This window comes from Callorhinchus milii, unplaced genomic scaffold (assembly GCF_018977255.1).
Source record: "Callorhinchus milii isolate IMCB2004 unplaced genomic scaffold, IMCB_Cmil_1.0 Scaffold13, whole genome shotgun sequence".
In the NCBI taxonomy this organism is placed as follows: domain Eukaryota; kingdom Metazoa; phylum Chordata; class Chondrichthyes; order Chimaeriformes; family Callorhinchidae; genus Callorhinchus; species Callorhinchus milii.
Genome location: NW_024704754.1, coordinates 12,126,977 through 12,154,211, shown reverse-complemented (window position 1 = coordinate 12,154,211; position 27,235 = coordinate 12,126,977). Strand labels below are relative to the sequence as shown.

The window sequence follows — 27,235 nt, the reverse complement described above, 5'->3', positions numbered from 1 at the left end:
ATGTGGAAAACTCAAACCTGAAAAGAAAGTTTTGGATGCAAGCACACCTATGTAAATCTACCACAGAATGGGTGCTTAAGAGGCAGGTCACTTTACAGGCTAGCCAGTCCACTTATATCAGCAAATAGATTTTTGAAAGCAAATTACTGTATATTCCCCCAGATATACGCTCTACTGGGAGCCTATGAGTAAAAAGATTTTTACATACAGAAAGAAAAAACACATAATTTCTACTGTAACACACATATATAGCTGGTCAATAGCTCATCATGCTTTCTACAACATAAATATTTAATATGTAGTATCATTCATCTGTATAATTCATTAGGTGAGCTTTCCAATACAAATATGTTACTACTAAATATACTACAATTAACCAAACTAATTCAACACTGAAAAGAGTTGCTAAACACAGTAGCAATACTTTTTATTATTTTTGCTCTCTCGCTTGACACCCAATTAAAATTCCATATTGCCTTAGAATAATACTCCATTTGGATTCTGCATAATGCAGCTCAGTTCCCAATTGTATTCATGCGAGGCCAGTTTAAAGTGGTTCACACATGACTGCGTGCACTGCCTTTCCAAGCAGCCAACAAATATAAAGTACTGCTTAAAACAAAAACGCGGCAGCAAATTGTTTTTTTTAATCCCAATCTGTTTTCCCATTTCCTCCCCTCCTCCCTTCATACTTTACCTTCTGCATAACAGCTGGACGAAAGGATTGTACTGGGAGGTCTGAAGATGTAAGGCAGGTACCGAGAAAAGCATTTCATCTTCCAAAAAACAGGTCTCCTCAGTCCATGTGGATGTCACTGTTCATCTCTCTCCTCCACATAAGGCTTATTCGCTCACAGCTCTGTGTGGCTGATAAAGGCATGCAACATTCATAGCTGGCTGTACACCGATTCACCATGCTTGCTTCCTCAGACACCAGGAAACAGAGCCTCGCATTTCTCTTCCACGTCAAGTCCCAAGGCACTGGGAGGTTTAATCATTGGCTGATGTCCATCAGATGAAGAATTGCTGACTAAAAGCACGATAAAATATCCCAAACAGTGCTGCTAAACTAGCTTTTCTGTCCCGAGTAGTGCAAGTTAGTAATAGCCAAGTCAATACTGTACTTAACCTTCCTGAATCCAGCAAATGAAATGCACCAAAAATAGCTCAATTTTTTTTAAATGCTGACTGCTTTCATCTTCAGACAAAATGGAAAATAACCTATATAAAATATAGTTTTCAGAATGCTATATGTTCCTAGTACTTTATAGGCAGCACAACAAGACACTTATAGCCATAACCCTTCTCCAGTTTCAAACCACAGAGCCTGCAATTCGTACTGAAGCTGGCTCCCATTAATCTAAGTAGTCACGTTAGGAGGCTGTACAGTAGGGGAACCTTGCAACCAATTACCAGCACCTTACGCTGCAGTGAAAAAGCAGTCCTAGCTAAACAGCACTGCCAGAATTCACCCTTCAGCCCCCTTGAGAAATGGGCAACTGCACTATAACATATCAATTGAACTGGCGTCCTTGTTTTAGAGGGATTACTTCAATGCCCAAACACAGTAGAATCTGACAGTCACTCCATGTAGTTTGTTATAAACAGGACACAGTGATATACTGAGAGAATTTTACATGAACTACAGTAGCCATGCTCCAAACTCCTGTGTAACTGGGTTTCTCTATTATACACAGAGTATAGAGTGCCAGCTAAGGGTGCAACGATGAAAGCTGTTTTAACGGTTTGTGGTCTTTGAATGACTAAGCCTAAAACCCAGAGATAAACTGCCGTTTCCAATCAATCAATCTGCGAGAGCCTGGACAAGCAAGATTGTTATGGTTGGGGAAGGGGTGGGTGAGAAACGAGGAATTGAAAGGGATAATCTTGAGAGCATTATGTAACCCTCAAAAACATGAGTTTTCAATAACATATGTCAATCCTGCAAAATTCACGGCTCAGTCTGGTACAAAGCTTCTTCAAGGGCTGCTTCAGTACAGAGACCTCTTATATGGATGTAATATTTCTCATTACCATATAACGCAAATTTACATTTATTTCACATTGGGAAGACGTTTAAACACAACAGAATTGGCTGGGAACCTGAGCTGGGGTAGGGACAGCGGGGCAGGCGGGGCTGGCCAGGTGGGATAAAGTTGACCAAAGGCATGGTTCAAAAGGTAGGACTTGATTCAGACCTTGAACGAGGTGAGGAAGGGAGTGAGTCAGAGAGACTCCAGGATGGAGTTCCAGAGAGTGGGGGCAAAAAGGCTGAAAGCCTGCCCACCGATAGTGGGATGCATAAGTTGGGGATATGGAATAGCGAGGTGCTTCCTGAGCGAAGAGAGGGGCTGGGTCGTAGGGTTTGAGGAGACCATAGAGGTAAGGTTCTTCGAATTTTAATCTCTCATCCAATAATTAATGTAGCATCCCAAAGCAGTTCATGCAATGAGCTACTTTGAAATGTAGTGACCATAGCAAATGGTCAGCCATTATACTACAGCAACACAGGTTGGAGAGTATTTTATGTTTCTTTTTTTTCCCCCACAAAGAACTTAATGACATAACAACAAAAACAACAAGATTCCATTTATTGAGCGCCTTTCACGTCGGGAGGACGTCCCAAGGCGCTGTACAGTTGGGTCAGGACCCGAGCAGGGGGGAAATGGTCAGGGTGAGGGGGAGGGAGGAGGAGGGGGAAGGCAGGGTGAGGGGAGGGGGAGGGAGCGAGGAGGGGGTAGAGAGTCGAGAGGGGAGCTGAAGGCACGGTCAAAGAGAAAGGTCTTGAGACCGGCCTTGAAGGAGGAAAGGGAGGAGGCAAGGCGAAGGCACTGGGGAATGGAGTTCCAGAGCCTCGGGGCTGAGAGGCTGAAGGCCCGGCCACCGATGGTAGGGCGGTTGGGGCGGGGGATGTGGAGCAGACCGGAGCCAGAGGAACGGAGGGTATGGGCAGGTAAGTAGGGGGATAGTAGGTCGGAGAGGTAGGAGGGAGCGAGGCCGTGAATGGCCTTGTAGGTGAGGATGAGGATCTTGAATTCGATCCTCTGGGGGATGGGGAGCCAGTGGAGGCGAGCGAGGGTGGGAGTGATGTGGTCGCGGTGTCTGGTGCGGGACAGTACACGAGCTGCAGAGTTCTGAATGACCTGCAGCTTGTGGAGGGAGGTGCCGGGAAGGCCGGCGAGGAGAGAGTTCCCATAGTCCAGCCTTGAGGTGATAAAGGCGTGGACCAGAGTTTCAGCAGCGTGAGGGGTGAGGTAGTGCCGTAGTCTGGCGATGTTCCGGAGGTGATGGAAGGCGGTGCCAGTTGTGGCGCGGATATGAGGGAGAAAGGACAGCTCAGGGTCGAACAGAACCCCGAGGTTCCTGACTGGCTTTGAGAGGTGGAGAGTGCAGCCTTGGATGCTGATGTTGTCAGCGCCTGAGGTGCGGAGGCGCTGACGTGAGCCAATCAGGAGGGCCTCAGTTTTGCGCACGTTGAGCTGGAGAAAGTTCTCTCTCGTCCAGGACTCGATGTCGGACAGGCAGCTGTCAGGACATCGGTGGTCGTGGAGTTGAGGGTAGAGGAGGAAAGGTAGAGTTGGGTGTCATCCGCATACATGTGGAAGTTAACCCCATGTCTGCGGATGATGTCACCACAGGGGGAGCATATAGAGGGTGAAGAGGAGGGGACCGAGGACAGAGCCTTGAGGGACACCGCACGAGACAGTGCGGGGGCCGGAGGAAAAACCATTCGTGGAGACAAAGTGAAGACGGTGGGAGAGGTACGACCTAAACCACTCAAGGACAGGGCCTTGAAGGTTGAGGTGGGAGGACAAGCGGTGGAGGAGGATAGCATGGTCGACCGTATCGAATGCTGCCGATAGGTCGAGGAGGACGAGGAGGCAGAGGGAGCCCTGGTCACAGATGGTCAGGATGTCATTGGTGACCTTGACCAGGGCAGTTTCTGTGCTATGGGCAGCACGGAAACCCGACTGAAGGGGTTCGAATAATGAATGGTTGGAGAGGAAAGAGCGCAGCTGGGAGGCGACAACTCGTTCCAGGACCTTGGACAGGAAGGGGAGGTTGGAGATGGGCCGGTAGCTTGATAGCTGCGACGCATCAAGGGAGGGTTTTTTCAAGGTGGGAGTGATGGTGGCAGTTTTTAAGGGAATGGGAACAGAGCCAGAGGAGAGGGACAGGTTGACGATGTCTGTGATATGTGGGGCAAGGAGGTGGAGCTGGGAGATAAGGAGTGGAGTGGGGATGGGGTCAAGGGAGCAGGTGGTGGGTTTCAGGGATAGGATGAGTTTGGTGACAGAGGGTGGGGAAACGGGTACGAAAGTGTGTAGGGGAGGATGGGTAGGAGTCGGAGTGTGGGAGGGAAGGGGTGGGGGGTGGGTGGATGTTGGAGGGGAAGTGACCGCGGAGCGAATTCCCTTGATTTTGGATTCAAGGAAATCCAGCATCTCCTCGCAGTGAAGGTTGGAGGAGATGACCTGCGCGGGGTGGCGGGGGGGACGGAGGAGTTGGGATGTGGTAGAGAACAGTAGCCTGGGGTTGTCCTTCGCCTCCAGGATTATCCTGGAGTAGAAGGACGACTTGGCCGAGGCTAGAGTGGAGCGGTAGATTTTGAGGAGGTCCAGCCAGATTTGTCGGTGGACCGTTAGGCCAGATTTGACCAGGTGCGTTCAGCGGCCCGCACCTGGCTCTTCAGTGAGCGGAGGTGGGTGGTGAACCAGGGGGAGGAGCGAGAGTAGGAGACAGTACGGGAGGTGATGGGGGCAAGAGTGTCAAGTGTGGAGGAGAGGGTGTTGTGGAGGAGGGTGAGAGCAGAAGAGGGGTCAGTGAGGGTTGAAGGCCAGAGGGAGAGGAGTTCAGAGGACTCCAAGGCAGCGGTTAGGGATTGAGGGGGTAACTTCTTCCAGGGGCGGTAGAAGATGGTGGTGGGTCTGGTGGAGGTGGGGAGGGGGGTGGAGGTGGTGAAGGAGATGAAGTGGTGGTCAGAGATGGCCTTGTCGGTGATAGTGACATCCGAGACACTGAGGCCCCGGGTGATCACCAAATCGAGTGGGTGGCCGTGACTGTGAGTGGGGGAGTTGATGTGGAGGGAGAGGTTGAGCGAGGAGAGCAGGGAAGAGAAAGCTGAGGAGATTGAGCAGGAGGAGGTGAAGTGCAGGTTAAAATCGCCCAGGATGATGAGGCGATCAGAGCAGAGGCAGAGAGATGTGATAAGTGTCGAAATATCAGAGATAAAGGTGGGAGAGGTTTTAGGGGGCCGGTAGAGGAGGAGGATTTTAAGTGAGAGGAAGGAGGGGTGGGAGAGGGTGAGTTGCTCAAAAGAGGGGAAAGAGCCAAAGGATGAGATCGTTGATGACCAGGGCCTTGTTACAGAGGGAGCGGACGTTTTGTAGTCCGATGTGGATGGAGCGGTTGACAGAAGGGTGTGTGGAAGGGGAGGGGGGTCCAGGTTGTGAGGCAGGGGTGGGGGAAATGGGGATAAGGGAGGAGAGGTTGGCTCCCTGGGTCTGTGTCCGGGGTGGCTGGCGAGTGTGGTGGGGAATGGGGCAGTCGGTGTGGCTGCTGCTGGACAGCCAACGCTGAGTGCCACGGTGAGCCCGGCGGAGGATTCCCAGGCTGGAGCAGAGGGAGGTTGTGGGAGGGTCAAGTGGGGATAGAAGGCGAGAGAGACGGAGAGAGAGGAGGAGAGAGCGGGAGAGATGCAGAGGGGGGAGGGTTTGGGGGTAGAGAGGAGGGAGGAGGGAGGGAGCTCGGGTCATAGCGGCATAAGATGGTGGGGGGGGAATAGGAAGAGGATGTTTGTATCGAATAGTAAGCCAAGGTTAAGTGATGGGAATTGAGTAACTTTGTGGAGTTTTCGTCAATTACTTTTGGTGATCTTGGTGAATTGTTACAGAACTTTCTCCCATATTAAATCGAACAGTGACAAACGGGTCCGCAGTACTCCAGGGCACTGCTGATGACAGCTGACCCAGGCTGGCTCATCCGCAGGACTCAAAAGGGTAGACCAGCCACTGGGGGCAGGGACTCTTCCCACTCAAATCCCGTGAACCCTACAAGCCAAAGCTCTAATGGGTAGGGTGTCCTAGCTAGCCAACCGGGAAAACTTGACAGGCAGTGCTCTCAATGGCAAGCTATGTGATTTTAGCTGGTTAGATTCCAGTACCCCAATGCACACTCAGGGATCCTCAAGCCTGGGCTCTTGCCAACCTGCGCCTAATACTTTCCAGAAGTAGGTGAGCAGGATGTGTCCCTCGAGGGAGAGATTGCGCATTCCATTCCAATAAATATCTCTAAAATTTCCATGTGTAGTTGGGATTCATGGAACTCTGTGTTTGGTTTGGATAGTCTTTAGCATGGTGATGGGTTTCCGCAGTTGTCAGACACCAGGCTGACCAAACAAAATGTTGAATCTATGGAGTAGAGTTTATCATTGCACAGGTTTTATGGAAGTGATTGGCCTGATGAGCCAAACAAACTTTTCTCATTCCACATTTTCTCATGACTTGCATAAAAAGCTCAACAATCTTATCTCTTGTGTGCCTCATATTTTTAAACAAATTTGCAGCATAGTTAAGGCATGGTGAGTATAACAAAACTTCCAATTACAGAATTTAATAGATAACCTAATCCCTCAACTCAATCCAAGTAGAGAGGAACAATTCATCTGGTTATCTTTCGCTTGCTTCAAGATATCATGGAACATTCACAAAACAGTAGCCCTTGGAAAAGATAGGATTTAAGGCAGAGACCGCTAGAGAGTATATGCAAAATAAATGATTTTAAGAAGGTCCTCGAATGTAACAGGTCTTGAGTTGGTCTATTTTAACAGCGAGTGTTCACATAAAATGTCCCCTAATCCTGACTCTGTCCTGGGAAGGGGTAAAGAGAACATTTCTTGTTTCCAGCTGATAGTATTCAATTTAGTCCTATACAGCTTGGGTTAATACAGAGAATGTGTGCACATTTGTATGTAGCTCCACCTTTTATCTGTTTATTGGTCACACTGCTACCTCAATGACTTAATATGCTGACTCAAATTCCAGGCTACCAATGCACAAGCTTTAAACTGAGCAGTTTAGTCGTGTTTATTAATCTAACTTACATGTCTGCCTCGGAAAGCAGTCATTGCCTCCAAAAAAGCTGTCTCTTTCCTTCCACAGTATTGATCCGATTACCACCATCAGTTGCTTTTACAACAATGACTTCAGTTTATCACACAGAATAATATATTTGACAGTGTACACCTCCTCCTTCCACAAAAAAAGGTGAAGTAGAGAATTTTTTTTTTTTTTGTGAATTCTTAAGGCAAATACAATTGGCCCTCAACTGCACTATAATAATAATATTAATAATATTAACAATATTAACAATAATAATCTTTGAATTTGGTATAACGTCTTTCACCTTAGGAGAAATCCCAAAGCGCTTCACAGAATTTACTGTGAGAATGAATGAGAAATTTTCACTACTTCCAAAGCCCCGACACACACCATAAGAGAAGCCTTCCGTGGACACCTCTGGGAAGTACCCCCAGTCTCAGCATCAGGTTTGTAATAAAAATCTGTCTTCCACATGTGGAAGGATCTAAACAGAATTGTGATATGCCAGCACCTCAGTCAGAGGTCCCAGCCGACAATCCCACGACACTGGTTAAGGAACACAGAACAGCAAAAATAAAACCATCTAAAAGAAGGTATTTGTAATGGAATAATCACAAATGGAGTCATCTGGTGGTAATTGGAAGGGAGTGATGTTGACGTGCAGGAGCTATGCTCTAGAAATGGATTGCATCAGTAATTCCTGTGGGTTAACGTGACAATTTTCTGGAATCTTGAGTCATAGATTCAAAAATTTACCCGAACTGCAGAGCATAGAACAGGCAATTCTGCCCAACTAGTCCTTGCCGGTGTTTATACTCCACACAATTCTGCGCACACTCCTTACTCCCTCACATAGCCTCTTCCTCATGTGTACATCCATCTTCCTCCTGAATCCATCTATACTATCTCATACAACCACCGTTTCGGGCAATGAATTACACATTCTCACTACCCTCTACATGAACAGTTCATCCTAAATTATCTTTTAGATCCTCTAGTTGCTATCTTATACTTTTGTTCCCCGGTTACAGACTCCCAAACAAGTAGTGAACAGCCTATTTATGCTAACCTTATCAAACCTATTTATAATTTTAAACACCCCTATTAGGTCCCTTCTTAAACATCTCTTCTCTGAAGAAAAAAGGCCTAACCTATTACACCTGAAAGCTATAATCTGCCAACCCAAGTATTTGTCTTAGTAAACCTATGGTGTACTCTTGCCATCGCTGCTAGATTTTTCTTGTCATGTGAAGACCAGAATTGGACACAATACTCTAAATGTGGTCATATCAAGGTTTTAGACAAATTCATCATATTCAACATCAACATCATGTACAAGAACACATACAGTAAACCCTTGGGTAACCAGAAATTGATCCTAGCTGAAGATCAATGTCAAAAATAACACTTCTGCGCGCCAAACATTTTTAAAGTATTATAACACTGTAAATTACATTTAACTGGAAATTCCAGCTTGCCGGGCTAGATCTCCCTCCTCAGTTATCCAGCTAGCCAGGGTTTGTCTGTATTCAAATCTACCAGGGGTCGGTCTGGTTCAGTTGAAAGCTCTCTCGCCTCAGTCAGAAGGTTGTGGGTTCAAGCCACACCTTGGAACTTTGAACTCACAGCCAGGCTGACGCCAATGTAGTGCTGGAGAAGCGTTGCATTGCTGGAGGTGCCACCCTTCGGGTGAGATGTTAAACCAAGGTCCCACCTGCCCATATCAAATACAAGCTTTTTTTTATTAAGAGGTTTCACTTTAAAACCAAAATAAGCAAGTTGCTCTCCAAAACAGACAAACTACAATTAGTGATTCTTCTGTGGGGTTTAATTTCCTTTCTCACGTGCTGTCCACACTTTTCTTGGATTTGAAGCTGTACACGACACTGAATGGCTTTGGCCTAGACACACCAATGTAATCATAGTTCTTTCTGCAGAGATTACCTGGTTCAGGGGCAGTAATTGCACACAACAGATCACTCTTCATGCACAATACGCCCTTTTGCATTACTTCATGGGGATATTTTTGAAAGCTTATTTTAGTACAACTCATTTAAAACTCAATTCTTGGTCGCTGATGTCTTATTCATTTTACACAACTACCCTGCCCACAGTCCAATCTCATCAGCAATTCTGTAAAATCATCGAAGCAGTGCTGCTGCTGAGGCTTCAGTGCCAAGTCAGCATCTAGGGTAAGAAATGGACATGGATTGGTAAGAGATGGAGAAAAAGCATAAGTAATAATAGTGGTATGTCCAAATGTTAGGATAGGGAGAGGGATATTGATTTGGGTACCTCAGGAGCATGCACCAGGACCCTTCAGTTCCTAGTAAAGATGCATGACCTAGATTTAATAATAATAATATTCCTTGCATTTAATATAGCGCCTTATCACGTCATTGAGACATTTCAAAGCGCTTCACAGAATAAAGTGTAGTGACTGTATTTTGTGGGCGAAACACAGCAACCAATTGTGCAGAATGCCACAAACAGTCATGGATTGAGTGAATATATTTTATTTGAGGGATTATTACCCACGGAAAGCAATCTGCCAAACAATTAATAAGCAATTTACAGAATCGCTACAAGTCAGTTAAACTTGCAATCTAGGAAGAACTGTAGGTAGCGAAAGTCTTGCTAATCTGGCTAATTTTCCCTCTCCCTCATCCTGCGCATCAAACCCCCTCTATGACTACAAGCATCCCAACAGAGCTCAGCAAATAAAATACAATCTGAGATCCGACCAAATGAACGCTCCAAGAAAATACCCCATGTGAAGGGTGCTATATAAATCCAAAAATTGTTAGCTTCTAGTCTCTACAGTTTAATGCTGCAGTAGGTGGCACCTTTACTGACTACGCCATTGGAGGAACACAATTTTAATTAACATTTGAAAAGGGAAATTTGGTTTAGATTATTTTAAACTCACAAGAATGGACTTACTTTGCTGTTCCTTATTTTACTTAGATAAACAAACTCTCAATAGTAACAGCAGTCAGACAACAAGCTGTAAGAATGCTATTTAAAAGCAAGAAGGATGAGGTCAGTTCCCAATGGTGCTCCTCTGCCTCCCACATTCAGTTACAGGTTGACTCAGTCCACTTGACTGCTCATTACTATAAATTTATTTTAATATCAGCCTTCGCTTATTAGGAAAAGGATTGAAAGCTGACTTTAGAAAAACAAAAATAACACATGTGTAATGCTCTCATAAATATGTTTTCCTTTAAATTTAGAAGCATGTAACATAACAAGAGTTAACCCAAGATCAAGGGTTAACTTTATATGTACTTTAGATGTACAACAAAAAGCGAATACATCCATGGGGCAAGAAAGGAATTGAAGCAGAAAATTTAATTAAATACTGAATAAAAAGCTGAAAAGTTTGAAAATCTTCAACCAGAATTTACCATCTATATACCGGAGTCACACTGCAGTTTGTAGCTTCTTGGTGTGAACGCAAACACTGGACAATACTAATATTTGTTATAGGTTGTACTTGAGAATGTGGGGACTGCGGCATTGGCAGAGATGTTTGCCTTCAGATGCAACATCAAACTAAAGTCCTATCTACCTGCACTTCAGATGGCTATTAAAGAATACATTATGTTATTCAAAAAGAGGGAATTTCTCCCAGCGTCCTGGCCAACAATCCTCCAGTTAAATTGGCGAAGGATGTTTGTGGGGTGGTATTGGGGTGGGTGGGGGGGGCTTTCTGTGCCCAATATGAGCACTACCTTTGTCTAAAAAAGAGCCAACAAATTTGACAGTAATTTCTGTGAAGTACTTTGCAACACTTTTGACTTGATGAGACATTGTAAAAAAAAGGCCAATTTTCTTTTTGATGCAACGACTTTGGCTGTTTATTTGATGGCTGCCGCGTTTCCCTCAGCTGCCCATTACAAACTAATGATTAGGATTGTGGAGCTCAGCGGTCAGAGCACTCGCCTCACAAGCGAGAAGACTCGGGTTCGATTCCCGGGCAGGGCGAAACATTGGCCAAGTTTCCTTATTCCACGCACCTTTGTTTACCTAACAGTAAATAGGAACCTGGTTGTTAGTCAATTGACGGATTGCTTTTCCGGGAATAATCCCTTAAATAATAATAATAACCATTTTGTCACTCAATCCACAAACTGCTTGTGGGACACTGCTGTACGCAATTGGCTGCCGCATTTGGCCCACAAAAATTATACAGTCAATTCACTTTACAGTATATTCTGTGAAGTGCTTTGAGATGTCTCAAAGACGTGATAAGACACTATATCAAATGCAAGGATCATTATTATTGTGGAGTCCCATAGCATAGTGGTTAGCAGCCTCGCCTCGCAAGCGAAAGGACCCGGGTTCGATTCCTGAGTGGGGCGAAACGTTAGGCAAGTTTCCTTACTCCACTCACCTCCGTTTACCGAGCAGTAAGTAGTAAACCAGTTGTTAGTCGATTGGTGGATAGCTTTCCAGGAGTAATAAATCCTCCAAAAAAAAATGTTGGTCGCTTAATCCACGATTGTTTGTGTGCAATACTGCTGTGTGCAATTGGCTATCATGTTTCACAACAAAATACACAGTCACTCCACTTTACAGTATACCCTGCGAAATGCTTTAAGACGTTTTGACGACGTTTTAAGGAGCTATATCAAATGTTAGCATTATTATTATTAGGATAACCAGATTAGGACATGGTACAGAATTCTCAGCAGTAGTTAAGACAGATGCAATGTTGTTTGTCAAATATAAAGTGTGGTATTATTTGAGAATTCTGCTCTCCCAAATACATATAATGAATAATGAATAGGGTGAAATATAAATGTTACACACAATATTGATTTGTCAGCTACATATACAGTGCTGTTCTTTTGGGGCAGTTTATGCCTCAGGACAAATCATTTCAAAGTCCCAAACTACAGAAACAGCATAAGACATCACAGCAGCATCTCAGTATTTAAATATCAAGGATGTGAAGTTACAATAGAAACAATGCACCTTACAAATCAATCGCATGCAGCCTGAAGGTCGATTCAATTACATCACAATTACCTCAATACATCACGACTTAACGACATAAGGCACTGTATCATATGCAAGGATTATTATTATTATCATCATCAGCTCACCATTTCACTGACTTAAGAATCATGCCTATTCAGTCAGATTTACTGGGGTAATTTAGGGCTTGACTATTTTTTCAATACAACAACAACAACAAGATTTCATTTATAGAGGACCTTTCACGTCAGGAGGACGTCCCAAGGCGTTGGACAATTGGGTCGGGACCCGAGCAGGGGGGAAATGGTCAGGGTGAGGGGAGGGAAGGGAGGGAGCGAGGAGGGGGTAGAGAGTCGAGAGGGGAGCTGAAGGCACGGTCGAAGAGAACGGTCTTGAGACCGGCCTTGAAGGAGGAAAGGGAGGAAGCGGCGAAGGCACTGGGCGATGGAGTTCCAGAGCCTCGGGGCTGAGAGGCTGAAGGCCCGACCACCGATGGTAGGGCGGTTGGGGCGGGGGATGTGGAGCAGACCGGAGCCAGAGGAACGGAGGGTACGGGCAGGTAAGTAGGGGGATAGTAGGTCGGAGAGGTAGGAGGGAGCAAGGCCGTGAATGGCCTTGTAGTTGAGGGTGAGGATCTTGAATTCGATTCTCTGATACAGTAAGATTTTGAAGTTTAAACTAAAAATAACTAACATTTTTAAATATTGAGAGAATATGTGAAAAGATGATAAGGAAATGGTTGTGTGTGTATGTATGCGTTTACAGATAAATGCACTCTCTTCCTTCTCCATCCTCTCCTGTTCTCTCCTGGATAGTTATGCAATGCTCACCTCTATTCTATCATTTGGCTTAATTATTACAGGTACCCATAGGTGACTCCAGCCAGTAGATAACTCTGGCCAGTTTGAAGAACAAGCAACATGATTTGTACTCCTTTATAACCAAACACAAGCAAAAAAACTAGAAAAAATTATTAACCACTAAAGATAAGGTTTGAACAACAGAAAATTAAGCCTTATTAGACCACATTGGTTGAGATTCATAAAATCCCAACCTCTGTAATAACACATTTAAACAAGTCAGTGCCATAAAGAAGTACGTTATAAAGAGACCACATGGGAATTGGGAAGAAACTAGCTTTGGGGAATTGTTGAATAAGCACAAAACAAGAGTACTGGTTTCCAATATGTGAAACCACAAATCATGTAGAAATTGGAGTCATTTGATGTGCAGCAGGGGGTAAGGGAGTGAGTAGTTTAAATGCATCCGGAATTTGGGAAGAAATTATTGTAAATGAGAAAAGGGCTCCCAGGAGAAATACATCACACTGCCTACACCACAAGAACAAAGCTATTCCCTAACACTGGCAAAGATAGTTACATACACAGAACAACAGTCTTTATTTGATCAGCTTTGTCTCTAAAAATACTTCCCCAAAGTAAAAATGTTGCTCCGCGAATCCACTAAGAGACAGGTTATTGCAACTAGAATTTCATGACCATTTAGTAGTTAGACTCGAACAGTTCTCCCATCAGTTTAGTAGTAATTGATGTCAGATGGATGCTTAACAATATTAAAATTTAATTTTAATGACTAAGTAGATTAGCCAATAAGGAAAGGCCAATTATATTTCGATTTTTCAAATCAATATTTTAATCTCTGCAAAGGTCGAGTCAGATAGGTTCATATACAGTAAACAATGATACCTGTTTTTCATCAACTTGTCCAGCTCTGATTTGATCATCTAAATTGCATTTTAAAATGATGCAAAGGTTACAATTGATATAGTGCCTTTCCCAACATGAGAATGGTTCAACACACTTCACAGGATATACTGTAAAATGTGGTGGCTGTGTATTTTGTAGGTGAACACAGAAGCCAATCTGCACACAGTAATGTCACCAAGCAGTCCTGAAGTGGGTAACCAATTTTATTTCCGGGACTCTTGACACAGGGCGAAACTCCCTTCCCTTTTCAAATAGCGACACTGGATCTTTAACATCCACAAGCACACAAAACCTGTTACTCTCTCACCTGATGGATGGCACCTCCAACAATACATTGCATTCCCAGTAATGTATCGGAGTATCATTCTAGATTTGTGAGTTCAAATCTTGAACCCACAGCCTTCAAACTCACAAGCAATTGGCCTGAAATTTGTGTAGACTAATTCGTAGCAAGACCACAGTAGAGACTGAGGATAAATCACCAAACAGTGCCCACCTGTTAATGTGATTGATTACACCACAAAGTTCAAATCTCACAACTAAAGAAGTGAGCAAGGTGGGTGTGGGAAGAAGATTAATGGAAAATGCCTGCAGAAAATATCCTGCTGTGCGAACTAGTGTTCAAATTCTCACCAAGAGATATGTATTTCAATAGCCTATTCTTATGAGTAGAAAAGTAATACCAACTTCAGATGGATTATTATCAAGGAAATAAAATAGAAAAGCACACTGAAGAAAGAATGCCTAATAGAAGCGCAGACCAACTTTATTATTTTTTATTGTTCCTCTGAAGAACCACCGAGCCCACAAGGAACAAAATGATTTCATTACACTATGAGTCTTATGTAAAACAATGGAGGTCCTTAAGTAATGGCTTTAAGAAGCTGCTGTCAGACAAGCATGACAGCATTCTGTACTTCATCCATTTGTCCACTAACGATAGAAACTTCAACTTTTTATTTATTTTTCACCATGCCCTTTGCATTTTTACAATTACAACAGTGGCAAATTTAACCCCTCCTCATTGCTGGCTTTTGTTACAATCAGGACCATAATTCCAGTTACCGTCAGCATTTAGCTTCTATTACCTATGGAACATTAACCTAGTGCGGGTTTCACACTTTCAAATGTAATGATACCATCTCACAATACATTCCACACACAGGCGTTTCCCACTCTCAATGAATGCATTATTAACCAGAGTATTCAAGAAACTTTGTACTAAAATCAATTGTGACCTCAAACAACACAGGCCTTCCCATCCACACACAATAATAAACCTCATGACTATGCCTGTAGCATAATAGAAAACTAAGAATGTAACTCTTCAGTACAGAGCATTAATTATTTACAGACTATCTTCAGTACAATGACAAATTTCAGCATCTATTTCTTTCCCCATACATTAATCCATCAAACTATCTATTGCATTACAACTGCACAACAAAGAAGCAATTATGTGATGTCATAATTTAAATGTGCCATTCTCCCCCCACCAAAAAACAAAAAATTCTATATTAGAAAATAAACATCAACAAAACGTCACCCAAGATGACTTACACGAGTGTGAAAAACCTAATCTGCTGCAAAGCACTTGGGTGGACCAATAGTTACAAGGTCACAACCCCATTAGATGTAACAGAAGCCACGATTGCTCCTTGAGGTAAAATACTTGACCTGAGTTTGGTTACCAGACAGTAGCGCAGCTGCACGAAAACCTACTAATGATGTGCTAATACACTTCAAAGCTCAAGTTTAACTTTAATTGATGTGACGGCTCAGTTTATTCAGGTCAATAATAGTTAGAAGATCCCGAGATTAAAAATCTTCTGGCAAAATCAGCGTTTCAGTTTCATCTCCTAAATTAGCTACAGTGGAGCCAAGTCAACATTAATTCTCAGCAGATGTATTGATATAATGGGAGTCTCCACTGGCCAGATTATTACACAATTTTATTAAGCAAACCATAAAATGTACTTACTTGGTTAATTAACTAGTTACAAACTATCATTCATGTAAAAGGCGTTAACTCCACAGTCTAAGTCAATAACAACAGAATTTAAGTGGTACCAGGGTTTATAAAGAGACCCCCTTCTGTTCATTGCATACATTCATTGATTTGAATTTGTTAACTCAGTGCAAGGAGCTTATGACACCAAATTTGTGTGTGGGGGGTGGGGGGGAACTGTAATCAAAAGAGGCAGCAAAAGTCTTAGAGAGCATTATAGGGTCTGTACATGGCTGGCGACTGGAAAGTGAAGTTTAATATAGCTAAATGCAAGGTACTGCATATAGGAAGTCAATATAGGAGGCACAGTAGTCTGCATATGGGTAAAATTTGCAAAGGAGGAAGCTAGAAAGGATCTATGGATGTCAATTGGCTCGTGCTCAACCCGACAAACTACAAAGGTGATAAACAGGATGTTGAGCGACCGCTAAATCAGTTTAGATCACTAGCAGTCAAGCTCCATACCTGGAGTATTGCATACAGATCTGGATTCCATGACATAAGGAGGCTACCAGACGCAGGAAGCAGTGCTGAGAATGATGATTCACCATGGTTAGAAGAATGGGCTGAGCACAATTTCATTATCACACTTTCAGCTAAGTCAGGGTAACAAAGAGCAGTTTCAGGACAGACAACAGGAAGTATGTCTTTACCCACAGGGTAATTAACAACTGGAATGGGTTGCCAGGATATTGGACTCATTTCAAAAACATTTTGATGCTGTAATGGGAGGATTGAGCTGGGAAGACTGGTGAGGAAAGCATTAGCAAAAGAAGATCTGGAGGTAAGAAAGGTATGGATGAGAGCTTACTCAATTTAATTTTCAGGCTTGAGCTGGTGATGGGGCATATAGTTCACTTTGAGCTTGAGCTATTTCTTCCTGCTCATGATCCAAATAAAGCAGGACTTCAATGTAGTTTGATTAATGGTGCAAAAGCTTCCTACTGAGACATGTAAAATTCAGGGATGTTGGGGGGTATTTGGGGTGTAGGAGAAATGGGTGCAGCAGAACAATAGTGGTATAACCTCCTGAAGCACGTACTTCAATAGCCCTTCTACCCCATAGTCGTCAGTCTTATTCCTGTAACGAGTAGTTAATTGGTTACATCCTTGCAGTAGGAGAAGCTAATAAAGACAATGGAGTAAGGGTTATCTGCAGCAAACGTATAGCTCCTAATGGTCAGTTGAGATATCTCTGGAATTTCCACATGTAGGTCGGATGCATGAGATTCTCAATTTGGTTTGGATATTCTTAAGCATGTTGATGGGTTTCCACATGTGTCAGACACCCTAGCTGACCAAAAAGAAATATTGAGAACAATGTTACCAAAGGCTTCAGAGCTGGTCATTCATCTGCTCTCACCAGTTTAGGCGATACAGGACTTGCAGGTCTTACAAATTGACTTACTGTCTGGATCAATTGATAGCCCTCTCACCTGTGAAATGGATTACCTATGAAATGGAGTGACTGTGTATTTGTAGGCAAACGCAGCAGCACAATTGTGCACACTAAAGTCCCACGGACAGCAAAGAAATGAATGACCAATTTAATTTGGGGGGGAATGTTGGCCAGGACACCGAGAGAAACTCCCTTGTTTTCAAATCGTGCCATGGTATCTTTAACTTCCACCTGAACAGGCAGATGGGACCTCGGGTTAACATTGTTGGAGATGCCGTCCGAAAGACGGTACCCCCAACAATGCAACATAACTACACCATTGCAATGGAGTGTCATCTTACTCTATGTCAGTTCAAGACCCAACGTGGGATTTGAACTCACAATCTTTGACTCAGAAGCGAGAAACAAGCTGATATGTGTGAGGATAGATGCCTTTTCAGAGGGGCAGACCTTCAGATCAGATGCTAAACCAAGGTTCTGCGTGCCTGTTTGGTAAACATTAATGATACCATGACACTATTCGAAAAATAATTGCAATTTGAATTTATAAAGTTAATTGGCATATTTATAGTATTTTATTTGTAATATTTTATTGTGCCAACTATTAAGGGTGTCAACAATTAGGAAAATTACAGCTTCCCTTGTTGTAGTCATTTGTCTTCATTGACATTTTCTCAAATAAAGCCAAATTGACAAGGCGCTCTATATTACTCCACCCACATTTCATCAATCGTCTTCCAACATAATTGTTCAATGTATTAATAAGCAAATTTGTATCCCTTATGCTGCCCCACACATACTTGTCCTGCTCCGTCAGGCTGATCTTGGTGGAGTCCTGTAGCTAAGTGGTTAGAGCACTCGCTTTGCAAGTGAGAGACCTGAGTTCAATTCCAGGCAGAGGGCGAAACCTTGGGCAAGTTTCCTTACTCCACACAGAGCCTATAATAATACCTCCAAAACCCAAAATAATAAATTGGTCGTTTTAAATCTACGACTGTTTGTGGGACATTGCTGTGCGCAATTGGCTGCCGCGTTCGCCCACAAATATACAGTCAATTCACTTTACAGTGTGTTCTGTGAAGCGCTTTGGGACGTCCTCCCGACGTGAAAAGCGCTACATCAAATGCAAGGATTATTATTATTATTATCTTCTTTCCAGTTGACCTACTGGGAAGTGTGTTTTAGCAGTGAAAATGAACTCGCTCTCCAAAAAGAAAATACATGCAGGAATGAGACTGGCAAACTATAAGCAGAGACTGGGATCCTGCAGTTGTAAATTCAATACTAGAGTGCTTTGCAGTCCTCCAACACATCACAGTGCATTATGTTACTGTGCATCTCCCCAATGGCTCTTTGTGTAAACATGAGATGCTACTGAATCATAAAAATTTGTAGAATCCCACGTTTAATCACTAGAGAAAACTGGCAGATAGATAGGGTTCTTGATCACCAGATTCCCCCAAATAAAATTGGCCTTTCTCTTCATGGCTGTTTGAGAAAAACAAACTGAGAAAGAATACTAAAAACTAGGTAAACACTGCCTATGCTCATTTAATTCCTAATGCTAAGTTCTAGCCAAGAGAACTCATTCCATCACGTAAACTGCAGAAAGCAATTTCCAAATTAAGACTGAATTTAAGAATTTTCCAGAAATCTGCTCCACCTTAATTTTTAAGAAAATGGTCTCAACTCTAAGATCATGAGAACCATCGGCCCTCCGGTGTTTAGAGGAAACTTTTTGCTTTGATTTTTGAATTTCTCTCAAACAGTTCACATGCTGCGGAAGTAACCTGTACAAAACTCATCAAATGTCACTCTTACCACTTATCACCAATATCTCACTTTCTCTCTTACATGAGCATGAATAGGTCTGTGCAGCACACACTTAAACCGACAGATTAGCATTGGAAATGGTATCACACTGCCATACAGCACTGCACAACACCATGGACTACAAGTCCATCAAAAGTAAAAGGCTTTTCAAAAGAGCTAGCGATAAAACAGAATGCAATGCAGTGCTGCAAATGATGGAAAATATTTATGACATTGACTTACAGAGTTCACACCATTTTCAGTCATTCACAACTACCCAAAACATATATTTTTGGTGTAAACTATAAATACATTAAACCATACAGGTAACTATTAATCTCAATCCAGAAAGCTCTTCAAAGTCTGATTCAATGTCAGGTGTAGGAATCAGAGGTTCACAATTTGACCTGGTTGTAAAGTTTCATAATGTGCATAATTATGCAAATGTTTTACATTTGTTGTAATCTCCAAAGTTATTTTGGAATTTGGAATGTCTTCCACCTTGACACAAAAAGATATACAGTAAACTCCTGGTAACTCATCACTCCAAGGGAAAAGGGCTCAATGACTGGAGTGGTGAGTTAGGCATACGTATAAATATATAAATAAATATGGAGGATCACGGACAGCATGATGATTTATGTTGTAGAGACAACATAAGCCATGGTTGAGTTACCAGAAGTTACCAGCTCCTGCCACTTTGGATTATCACTGAGCATCCCATGGTACTCGAGCAGTGCAGCAAGTTACAGTAGAACCCTGTTACAATGCGCTTAGTAATGGGGTGTGAACCCTGACATTTCTTTACTAAAAAGTTCACATTGCACACATTGGCTCCATTGACGCTTCAAAATGTCTACCATTTTAGTTTCTTGCCTGCTGGTGATTGTTTTAAAATGAAGATGGAGCCAGATATCCTTCTCCTGTTGGCGTGAATAAGGTAGCACTAACTGGTGATTGCATCAAGTGATAACACTGCTCAGTTTTTTACACGTCACTTGTCTCCTCTGCTCCACCATTGTCAGCCATGTTTTCAGCCTCTACTCCCAAAACACTGGAACTCTCTGCCTCAATTCCACTGCCTTACCCTTCCTTGCTCATGTTTAGATCACATCTGAAGACCTTCCTCTTTGACCATACTTACTGTCACCCCCCCTCTCTCCCTGGCAAGGCATCAAGCTCCACCACTGTTAAATGTTCCAAAATGCTACCCACATGAAAGACATTATATAAATGCAAGTTGTTGTAGCTATAATGGTGATCTACAGTATTACCGTAACCAGGCCACCTCAGCAACAAATACGCAATGATATTTATGACTAATTTCTGGTGATCAGTCAATTGAATGTAGCATTAAACCACTGCCTCAATGTGGCTAATGGAATACACAGCAGTTGGAAATGTTCTCACACCAAAAGCGAGAGAAATTGAATCGGATAGTATCTAGCAGAAATACTGCTGTCAAATTTCAGTCAATTTAAAGAATGGAAGGAATGTTGTTCAACAGGTTTTGAAGTCTTGACGAGTTTCCATACATTTAACCGGGTTTTCGTTAATCTTTCCATTCATAAATTTCACAGCTACCTTTGATTTCTCTCCAAGACCATTAAATCTGACATCTCACTTTCTTAAACATAATTAAACCATAAACGACGTCATAATAAAAAAGTGCAAGATATTGCACTCAACCGAAAAATCAAATTAAATAGGCTAAAATGTGATTATGCATTATACATCATACATGTTAAACAAAACACCCTATTTTGCACTACCCGATAAAGGTTGTGCAACATAACCAACTTTGCCAAATAGCAAGGCTGCAAACAGTGAAAAAATTTCCCCCTCCCTCTCACAAAGATGATCTACCATGGTGACCGTCACACACAAGGCTGACCACTCCTCAACTCACAAAAGGCACAAGGAATTTGCAGATAATACTGTACTCTCGTGAACCACTTCTGAATTCCTCAAGTTATTATTTAGAAATAAAAGCACCGACTGCTACTGCTCAGATTACAGAAAAGGAGCCAGTGTGTGGATAAATGGGCAAAGTTGGGCGTGCGGACAGTTGCTTTGGTAACAAGCCCTGTCCCCAGTTTATCGCTACAAGCCTCAAGTTCAGAAAATACTACACAGTGTGTACAATCCACAGCAATGCAGAATTACAGCATGTGGCTGTGTAACCTGGGACTCGAGCTGCTTACAACCTGTCACTGCACAGCATGAGGCCATGTCGTGTTGACAGACAGGCACACGCTCACACCTCGCACTCCCTCTCTCCTGACACCGCAGAACTGCGTCTTGTGAAGAAAACTGTGTCTGAAAAGTGTGCAAAAGAACAAAAGAGACGAAGCTTGTAAACTCGGATCAGACCAACTCTTGCAGGAGCACCGCTGTGATTTTACAAAAAAAGTTCCTGGCAGCTGTGGAGATGCAAAACTATAACAAGCGATGCATTATTTGCTATGAACAAACGGGAACACGGGTTTATCATTTGTATGCAACGCTGCCATTCAATGGGTCACAGTCCTTCATGACACAGACGGAAACTCGTTCACACAAGCGGTCTTCTGTTTGCACCGGGTGTGGGGGGGGGGAGAGGGGGAGAGGGGGGAGGGAGAGAGAGGGGGAGAGAGAGGGGGGGGAGAGAGGGGGGGGGGAGAGAGGGGGGGGGGGGCGGAGAGGGGGGGTGAGGGGGGGGGAGAGAGGGGGGGGAGAGAGGGGGGGGGGACACAAACAATTAATGGCCGGAGCGGTTATTCCAGCACAAATACATCCACAAATAAAATAGGAGAGAAAGAGGAGGAGGAGAGGGGGGGACGAGGGAGAGGGTTCGGGGCGTTTGGTGGGGAGAGGGTTGGGGGGGGTTTGGGGGAGAGGGTTGGGGGGGGTTGGGGGAGAGGGTGGGGGGGGTGGGGGAGAGGGTTGGGGGGGGGGGAGGGGTTGGGGGGGGAGGGGGGTTGGGGGGGGGTTGGGGTAGGCGGGTTGGGGGAGAGGGTTGGGGGGGGGGAGGGTGGAGAGGGTTGGGGGGGGTTTGGGGAGAGGGTTGGGGGGGTTTTGGGGGGAGAGGGTTGGGGGGGGTTGGGGTAGCGGGTTGGGGGGAGAGGGTTGGGGGCGGTTGGAGGTTATTTACCTTCTGACACGTCCTCGTCAACAGTTCCTTTAACCTGAGAGAAGCACCACTGCACGTCGCTCCCGCCGCCGCCTCCAAACCCTGCAACACAAGCACAAGCCACAGAGACTTCACTCCTGTCAGCAGCGCCGGCGGGTCAGGGCATCAGCCGCTCGCGCTCGGCTCTGACAAAGGGAGAGGAGCCGGCGGTTTGCTTACCCGGCATCACGCTGTGTGTGTGAGACGGGGCAGCGGGTTCCCCCCTCCCCCCCCGGCGGCGGCGGCGGCGGCTCGAGGACAGGGAGCGGGAGCCCGAGCCCGAGCCGCTCCTGTCAATCACAGGCCCCGCCCCCGCTGACCTCAGCCAATGGCGGCGGCGCACGAGCCGGTCCTCAGCGCTCTCTTGGCGACGGGTCTCCACTTCCTTAGCAACGGCAGCCATTGTTCCTCGGGATAATGAACCTTCAAAGTTTTGTGATGGATTATGTTTTGGGTGAGAAGGAGAGAAAGGAGAGAGAGAGAGAGGGAGGGAGAGAGAGAGGGGGGGGGGAGAGGGAGGAGAGAGAGAGGGGGAGGAGAGAGAGATGGGGGAGGGGAGAGGGTGGAGAGAGAGAGAGGGGGGAGAGGGGGAAGAAGAGAGGGAGGAGAAAGAAGGGGGGAGAAGGAGGGAGGAGGAGGAGAGAGGGGGAGGGGGGAGAGATATTGGGGGGAGGGGAGAGAGTGGGGGGAGAGATGGTGGGGGGAGGGGAGAGAGCATTTGATATATAAGCGCCTTATCACGTTGTCGCGACGTCTCAAACTGCTTCACTGGATACACTGAAGTGAATTGACTATATTTTGTGGGTGAAATGTTTTGATTTATTTCAAGAGGAAATCTTGTGCGTATATGGGAAAGAGCCAGTGCAGACTTGATAGTGCTGTAAATTTCTACATTTCTGAGGGAAAAGTGAAGAGTATAAATTTCTTGGGCTGAATGGACAGTTCCGTCCTGTGTAACTCTTATATTTTGGAAGGATCGTAATTATTTCGGTTGATATTGTTTTCCAAATGTGAAATACCAATATTTACGTCATTAACAACTTGCTATCTTTTAGTAAATCCCTAACCAGACTTCCTTGGCCATGAGCTTTCTTCTATTGGCATCCTGTACTTTACAGAAGTTGTCCAGGAGATGAGCCAGAAAGTGGCCCATCATTATAAATTTCAGGGGATAAATACAACTAGCACCATGAAATATCAATAAATTGGGAGGAATTTCAATGCCTTCTATAAGATTATCATTATCATTGTGCATTTCGCCCACAAAATATACAGTCAGTTCACTTTGAAACATCTGAAAGAAGTGATAAGACGTTATATCAAACGCAAGAATTATATATTATTCTACATGTGAACTTGCATGAGGCCAGAGAGTTTACAGTATATCCTGTGAAGCGCTTTGAGGCATCTCAAATATGTTATAAGGCTCTATATCAAATGCAAGTATTATTATACCACTTGGTGTTGAGGCCAAAGGCATTATGATTCCATAATAAGTACCAAAACAATGAGCTCAGGTTTTAAAATCTGGATTTCTCATGCTGGTTGCATTTTAGTGACATTTCCAGATAGCTTGATAATAAAGAATAATAACCCTTACATTTGATTTAGCATCTTTAATGCTTCGAAGACTGTGGTGACCTTTGATAATGATTTTCCAGGAAATGAATGGGATGTGAGGAAGTGAATTGGAAGATTTTATTGGTCAATTGGGTTCAGTAGTTTTAGGTAAGCTGTTATCCTCAATATCTTCTCTCTCGTACATCCTCCAACATCTCTTGTTATGTTTTGGTCGCTTTTCTCCCCCACATTCAAGCCATGACCCGCTCTGCCTTCCCTCACCTCCGTAACATCACCCGACTCCGCCACTACTTCACCCATCAGGCCGCTGAAACTCTTGTTCATGCCTTCATCACCTCCAGGCTCGACTATGCAAACCCCCTGCTTGTTGGCTTTCCCAACTCCTCCCTCCACAGACTGCAGGTAATCCAGAATTCTGCAACCCATGTCCTCTCCAGCACCAAACTCCGTGATCCCATCTCCCCCACTCTCACCCGACTCCACTTACTCCCTATCCTTCAGAGAATTCAGTTCAAGATCCTGGTCCTCACATACAAAGCCCTCCATGGCCTCGCCCCACCCTAACTCTGCGATCTCCTAACCCCCTACCAACCTGCCCATTCCCTCCGTTCAGCCAGCTCTGGCATGTTCCACGTCCCCCCCACCCACCCGCCCCACCATTGGCGGGAGAGCCTTCAGCCACTCTGGAATTCCATCCCCCAGTTACTCCGCCTTGCCCCCTCCTTAGCCTCCTTCAAGTCCCGCCTCAAGACCCTCCACTTCGACCATGCCATCGGCTTCCCTTCCGCCAACCCCAGCTCGGGTCTGAAATGCTGTACACTGTCCAGCGCCTTGGAACGTCCTTCCAACGTGAAAGCCGCTATACAAATGTAATCTTGTTATTGTTCTTCCCTTCTCCAACCATTCCCTCACGAGCATGAAGCAGGCAGGTAACAATGGTAACTGGAAGTGTTCCAGGTTTCTGGTATAATGCAGATCCATAGTATAAGCCAGGCTGTATTCCTACCTTCCTCCCCATCTTTCAAGATACACCTCAAAATGTACCTCTTTGACTGCGCATTTGATCATCTTTCCTCACCTCCTCGGCTCCCACCCACTCGACTCCAGTGCCCAGCCAGATTTGTCAAGCGCTTTGGGATGTACTTCCAATACGAAAAGTGCTTTATAATTGTAAATTATATTGTATATGCAAACCCATTCTAAATCAGTGTATGCAATTAAGTGTGTTGCCTGTATTTTATAATCCTATTGAGTCATTAATAATAATTAATAATATTAATAATATTAATATTATTTTAATTAATGTATTTATTAATAATTAATATAATATTAATAATGTTAACCAGCGTCTTAGAACGTCCTCCCGACGTGAAAGGTACTGTACAAATGTAATCTTGTTGTTGTCATAGAATTTCCAAAACAGCTTCACATAACATTGCTTGAATCAAGCCAAAGAGCAGCTGGTAGTAAATAATTAATTCCCTGTGATGTGCCATTGATTTGGGTTAAAACAAGTTAAGTCAGCTATTCCAGTAATTATTTGGTAATTACTTATTTTAAAAGTGGCATTGAAAGTTGTTATTCTGTAAACTAGAACTAATTTCCTTTCATTTCGAACAGAATGCTAATGTTTTTTATTGTCTATTCCATCATGTAACCATTGTATGTTGATTGAGAATTTGCTGACACAAGCTCTAAATGGTTGAGAGAACTTTAGAAAATATAATGCAGGTAACGTGCTGAAAACGCAGTGATCATCCTCGAAGGTGCTTTTGGCTGAATTTTATCTGGGCCACTAAATCCTTCTCTAGCTCCATATGTGGAACCGTTAGGTTTCCGCAAATATTTGAGCCCTTAGTAGGTGGATGGCAAATACCAGGAACTCCTTGCATGTTTTTGGGTGGGTAAAATGTAAAATAAGAGCATTAGTACTATCTTCCTGTCCATAGCTTGGACATACATAGCTTCTCAATGAGCAATGCTTCTGTTAGTTGGAGGTATGGAGTTTGAGTTGTGTTGTGAGTCCTCTTTTACTTCACTTGTCTCCTCACTTATCAAATAGTCCAAGACAACAGATTATATCCAATTTAGATTCAGAGTGTGCTGGCATATAACTTATTGAGCAGAAATTAATGATCTTTAAATTGTTTTTTGTTTGTTGATTGGTTTAAAATGACATACTAGATGACTAGTGAAAAGCTGCATGCCTTTTATTTCAGTTTAAACCAAACAATATTCTGGGATTTAGTCATCTCTCATGGTTTTAGTTATACTTTGTGTCATTTTGTTTCTTGAAGCCAAAAAAACACTTTCTACACTGTTGATCTTATAATTCCAACTATGTAAGATTAAGATATATGAAAACTGCTATTGGTAATTTGGTAGATTAATTATTCAGACATGTCTTGTAAATATCATGAAGCAACTGTAATGAATAAAAGCAAAGTGCTATGATTCAGTTGTAATGTATATAGTTTTCCATTTACAATAATGCTATAATGATATTCTTAATCTGAACAGTGGACCACCACATTAACAAGCTTCCAAAAACTTGTGCCAAAACTGGCCTTATGAGATCCTCAATCTTTCAAGACCTGATAACATTAAAATTTCACTTCAATTACTTTAAGTGTTTAGAGGAATATACATGGGATGATTATGGAGGCAGTTATAAGCACGATAATACGTTTAGTGTCTTGTATTTGGTTTGACATAGTGAATGCTTCCTTGCATTTGACTTTTTCTAGCCACATTGTGATAATGGTTGCATGATTAAATATTTAATGGAGTCCTGTAGCTTAGTGGTTAGCACACTCGCCTCGTAAGCGAGAGGACCTGGGTTCGGTTCCTGGGCGGTGCAAAATGTTAGGCAAGTTTCCTTACTCCACACACCTCTGTTTACCTAGCAGTATGTAGGAACCTGGTGTTAGTCGATTGTCATATCACTTTTGTGGCAATAATAATTCCTTCAAAAAAATAAAAATATAATAAGTTGGTCACTTAATCCATGACTGTTTGTGAGACACTGCTGTACACAATTGACTGCCCACAAAATATACAGTTAATTCACTTTACTATATATTCTGTGAAGCTCTGAGATGTCTCGAAGACATGATAAGGCACTATATCAAATGCAAAGATTATTATTATTATTTAATATTTTTACCAAGGTAGTATTTTGCCTGTTTTATTGCAATGTAAGTAATCTGACATAATGGATAAACTGGGCCAAGGATTCCATTTTAACAATAATGTGGCTATTGTTTAATGCAGCAAAGCAACTGAAACTATCATATAAAGGTAATTTGACTCTTCTATGTACTGGATAATAACTAAGTAATACTCAAGTACAGCTCTTACTGACCATGTTCTTCTGCCAACCTCCAACAGGATGAATATAATCACTGATTGTTTTATTCAGTTGGTTATGTATTCAGTTCTCGGTCTATATATATTCCCAACAAGAGTTGC

The 27,235-nt window shown here is 43.4% G+C and overlaps 1 protein-coding gene across 2 annotated transcripts in view; it reads right to left on the bottom strand.

The window, feature by feature from the left end:
• The window catches only part of LOC103177292 (serine/threonine-protein phosphatase 2A 55 kDa regulatory subunit B beta isoform), a 174,380-nt gene extending 151,960 nt beyond the window's left edge, over window positions 1-22,420 (bottom strand). The window contains exons 1-2 of one of the 2 annotated variants that reach the window (XM_042339870.1): window positions 22,364-22,420; window positions 22,166-22,246 (exon numbers count right to left, since the gene is read on the bottom strand). In XM_042339870.1, coding sequence (XP_042195804.1) covers window positions 22,166-22,246; window positions 22,364-22,370 — 88 coding nt within the window. In that variant the 5' untranslated portion in view covers window positions 22,371-22,420. Of the gene's footprint in view, window positions 1-697; window positions 1,154-22,165; window positions 22,247-22,363 lie in introns of those variants that run through there. The other variant, XM_007891394.2, reaches the window with a different exon arrangement.
• Between the last annotated feature and the right edge of the window lie 4,815 nt (window positions 22,421-27,235).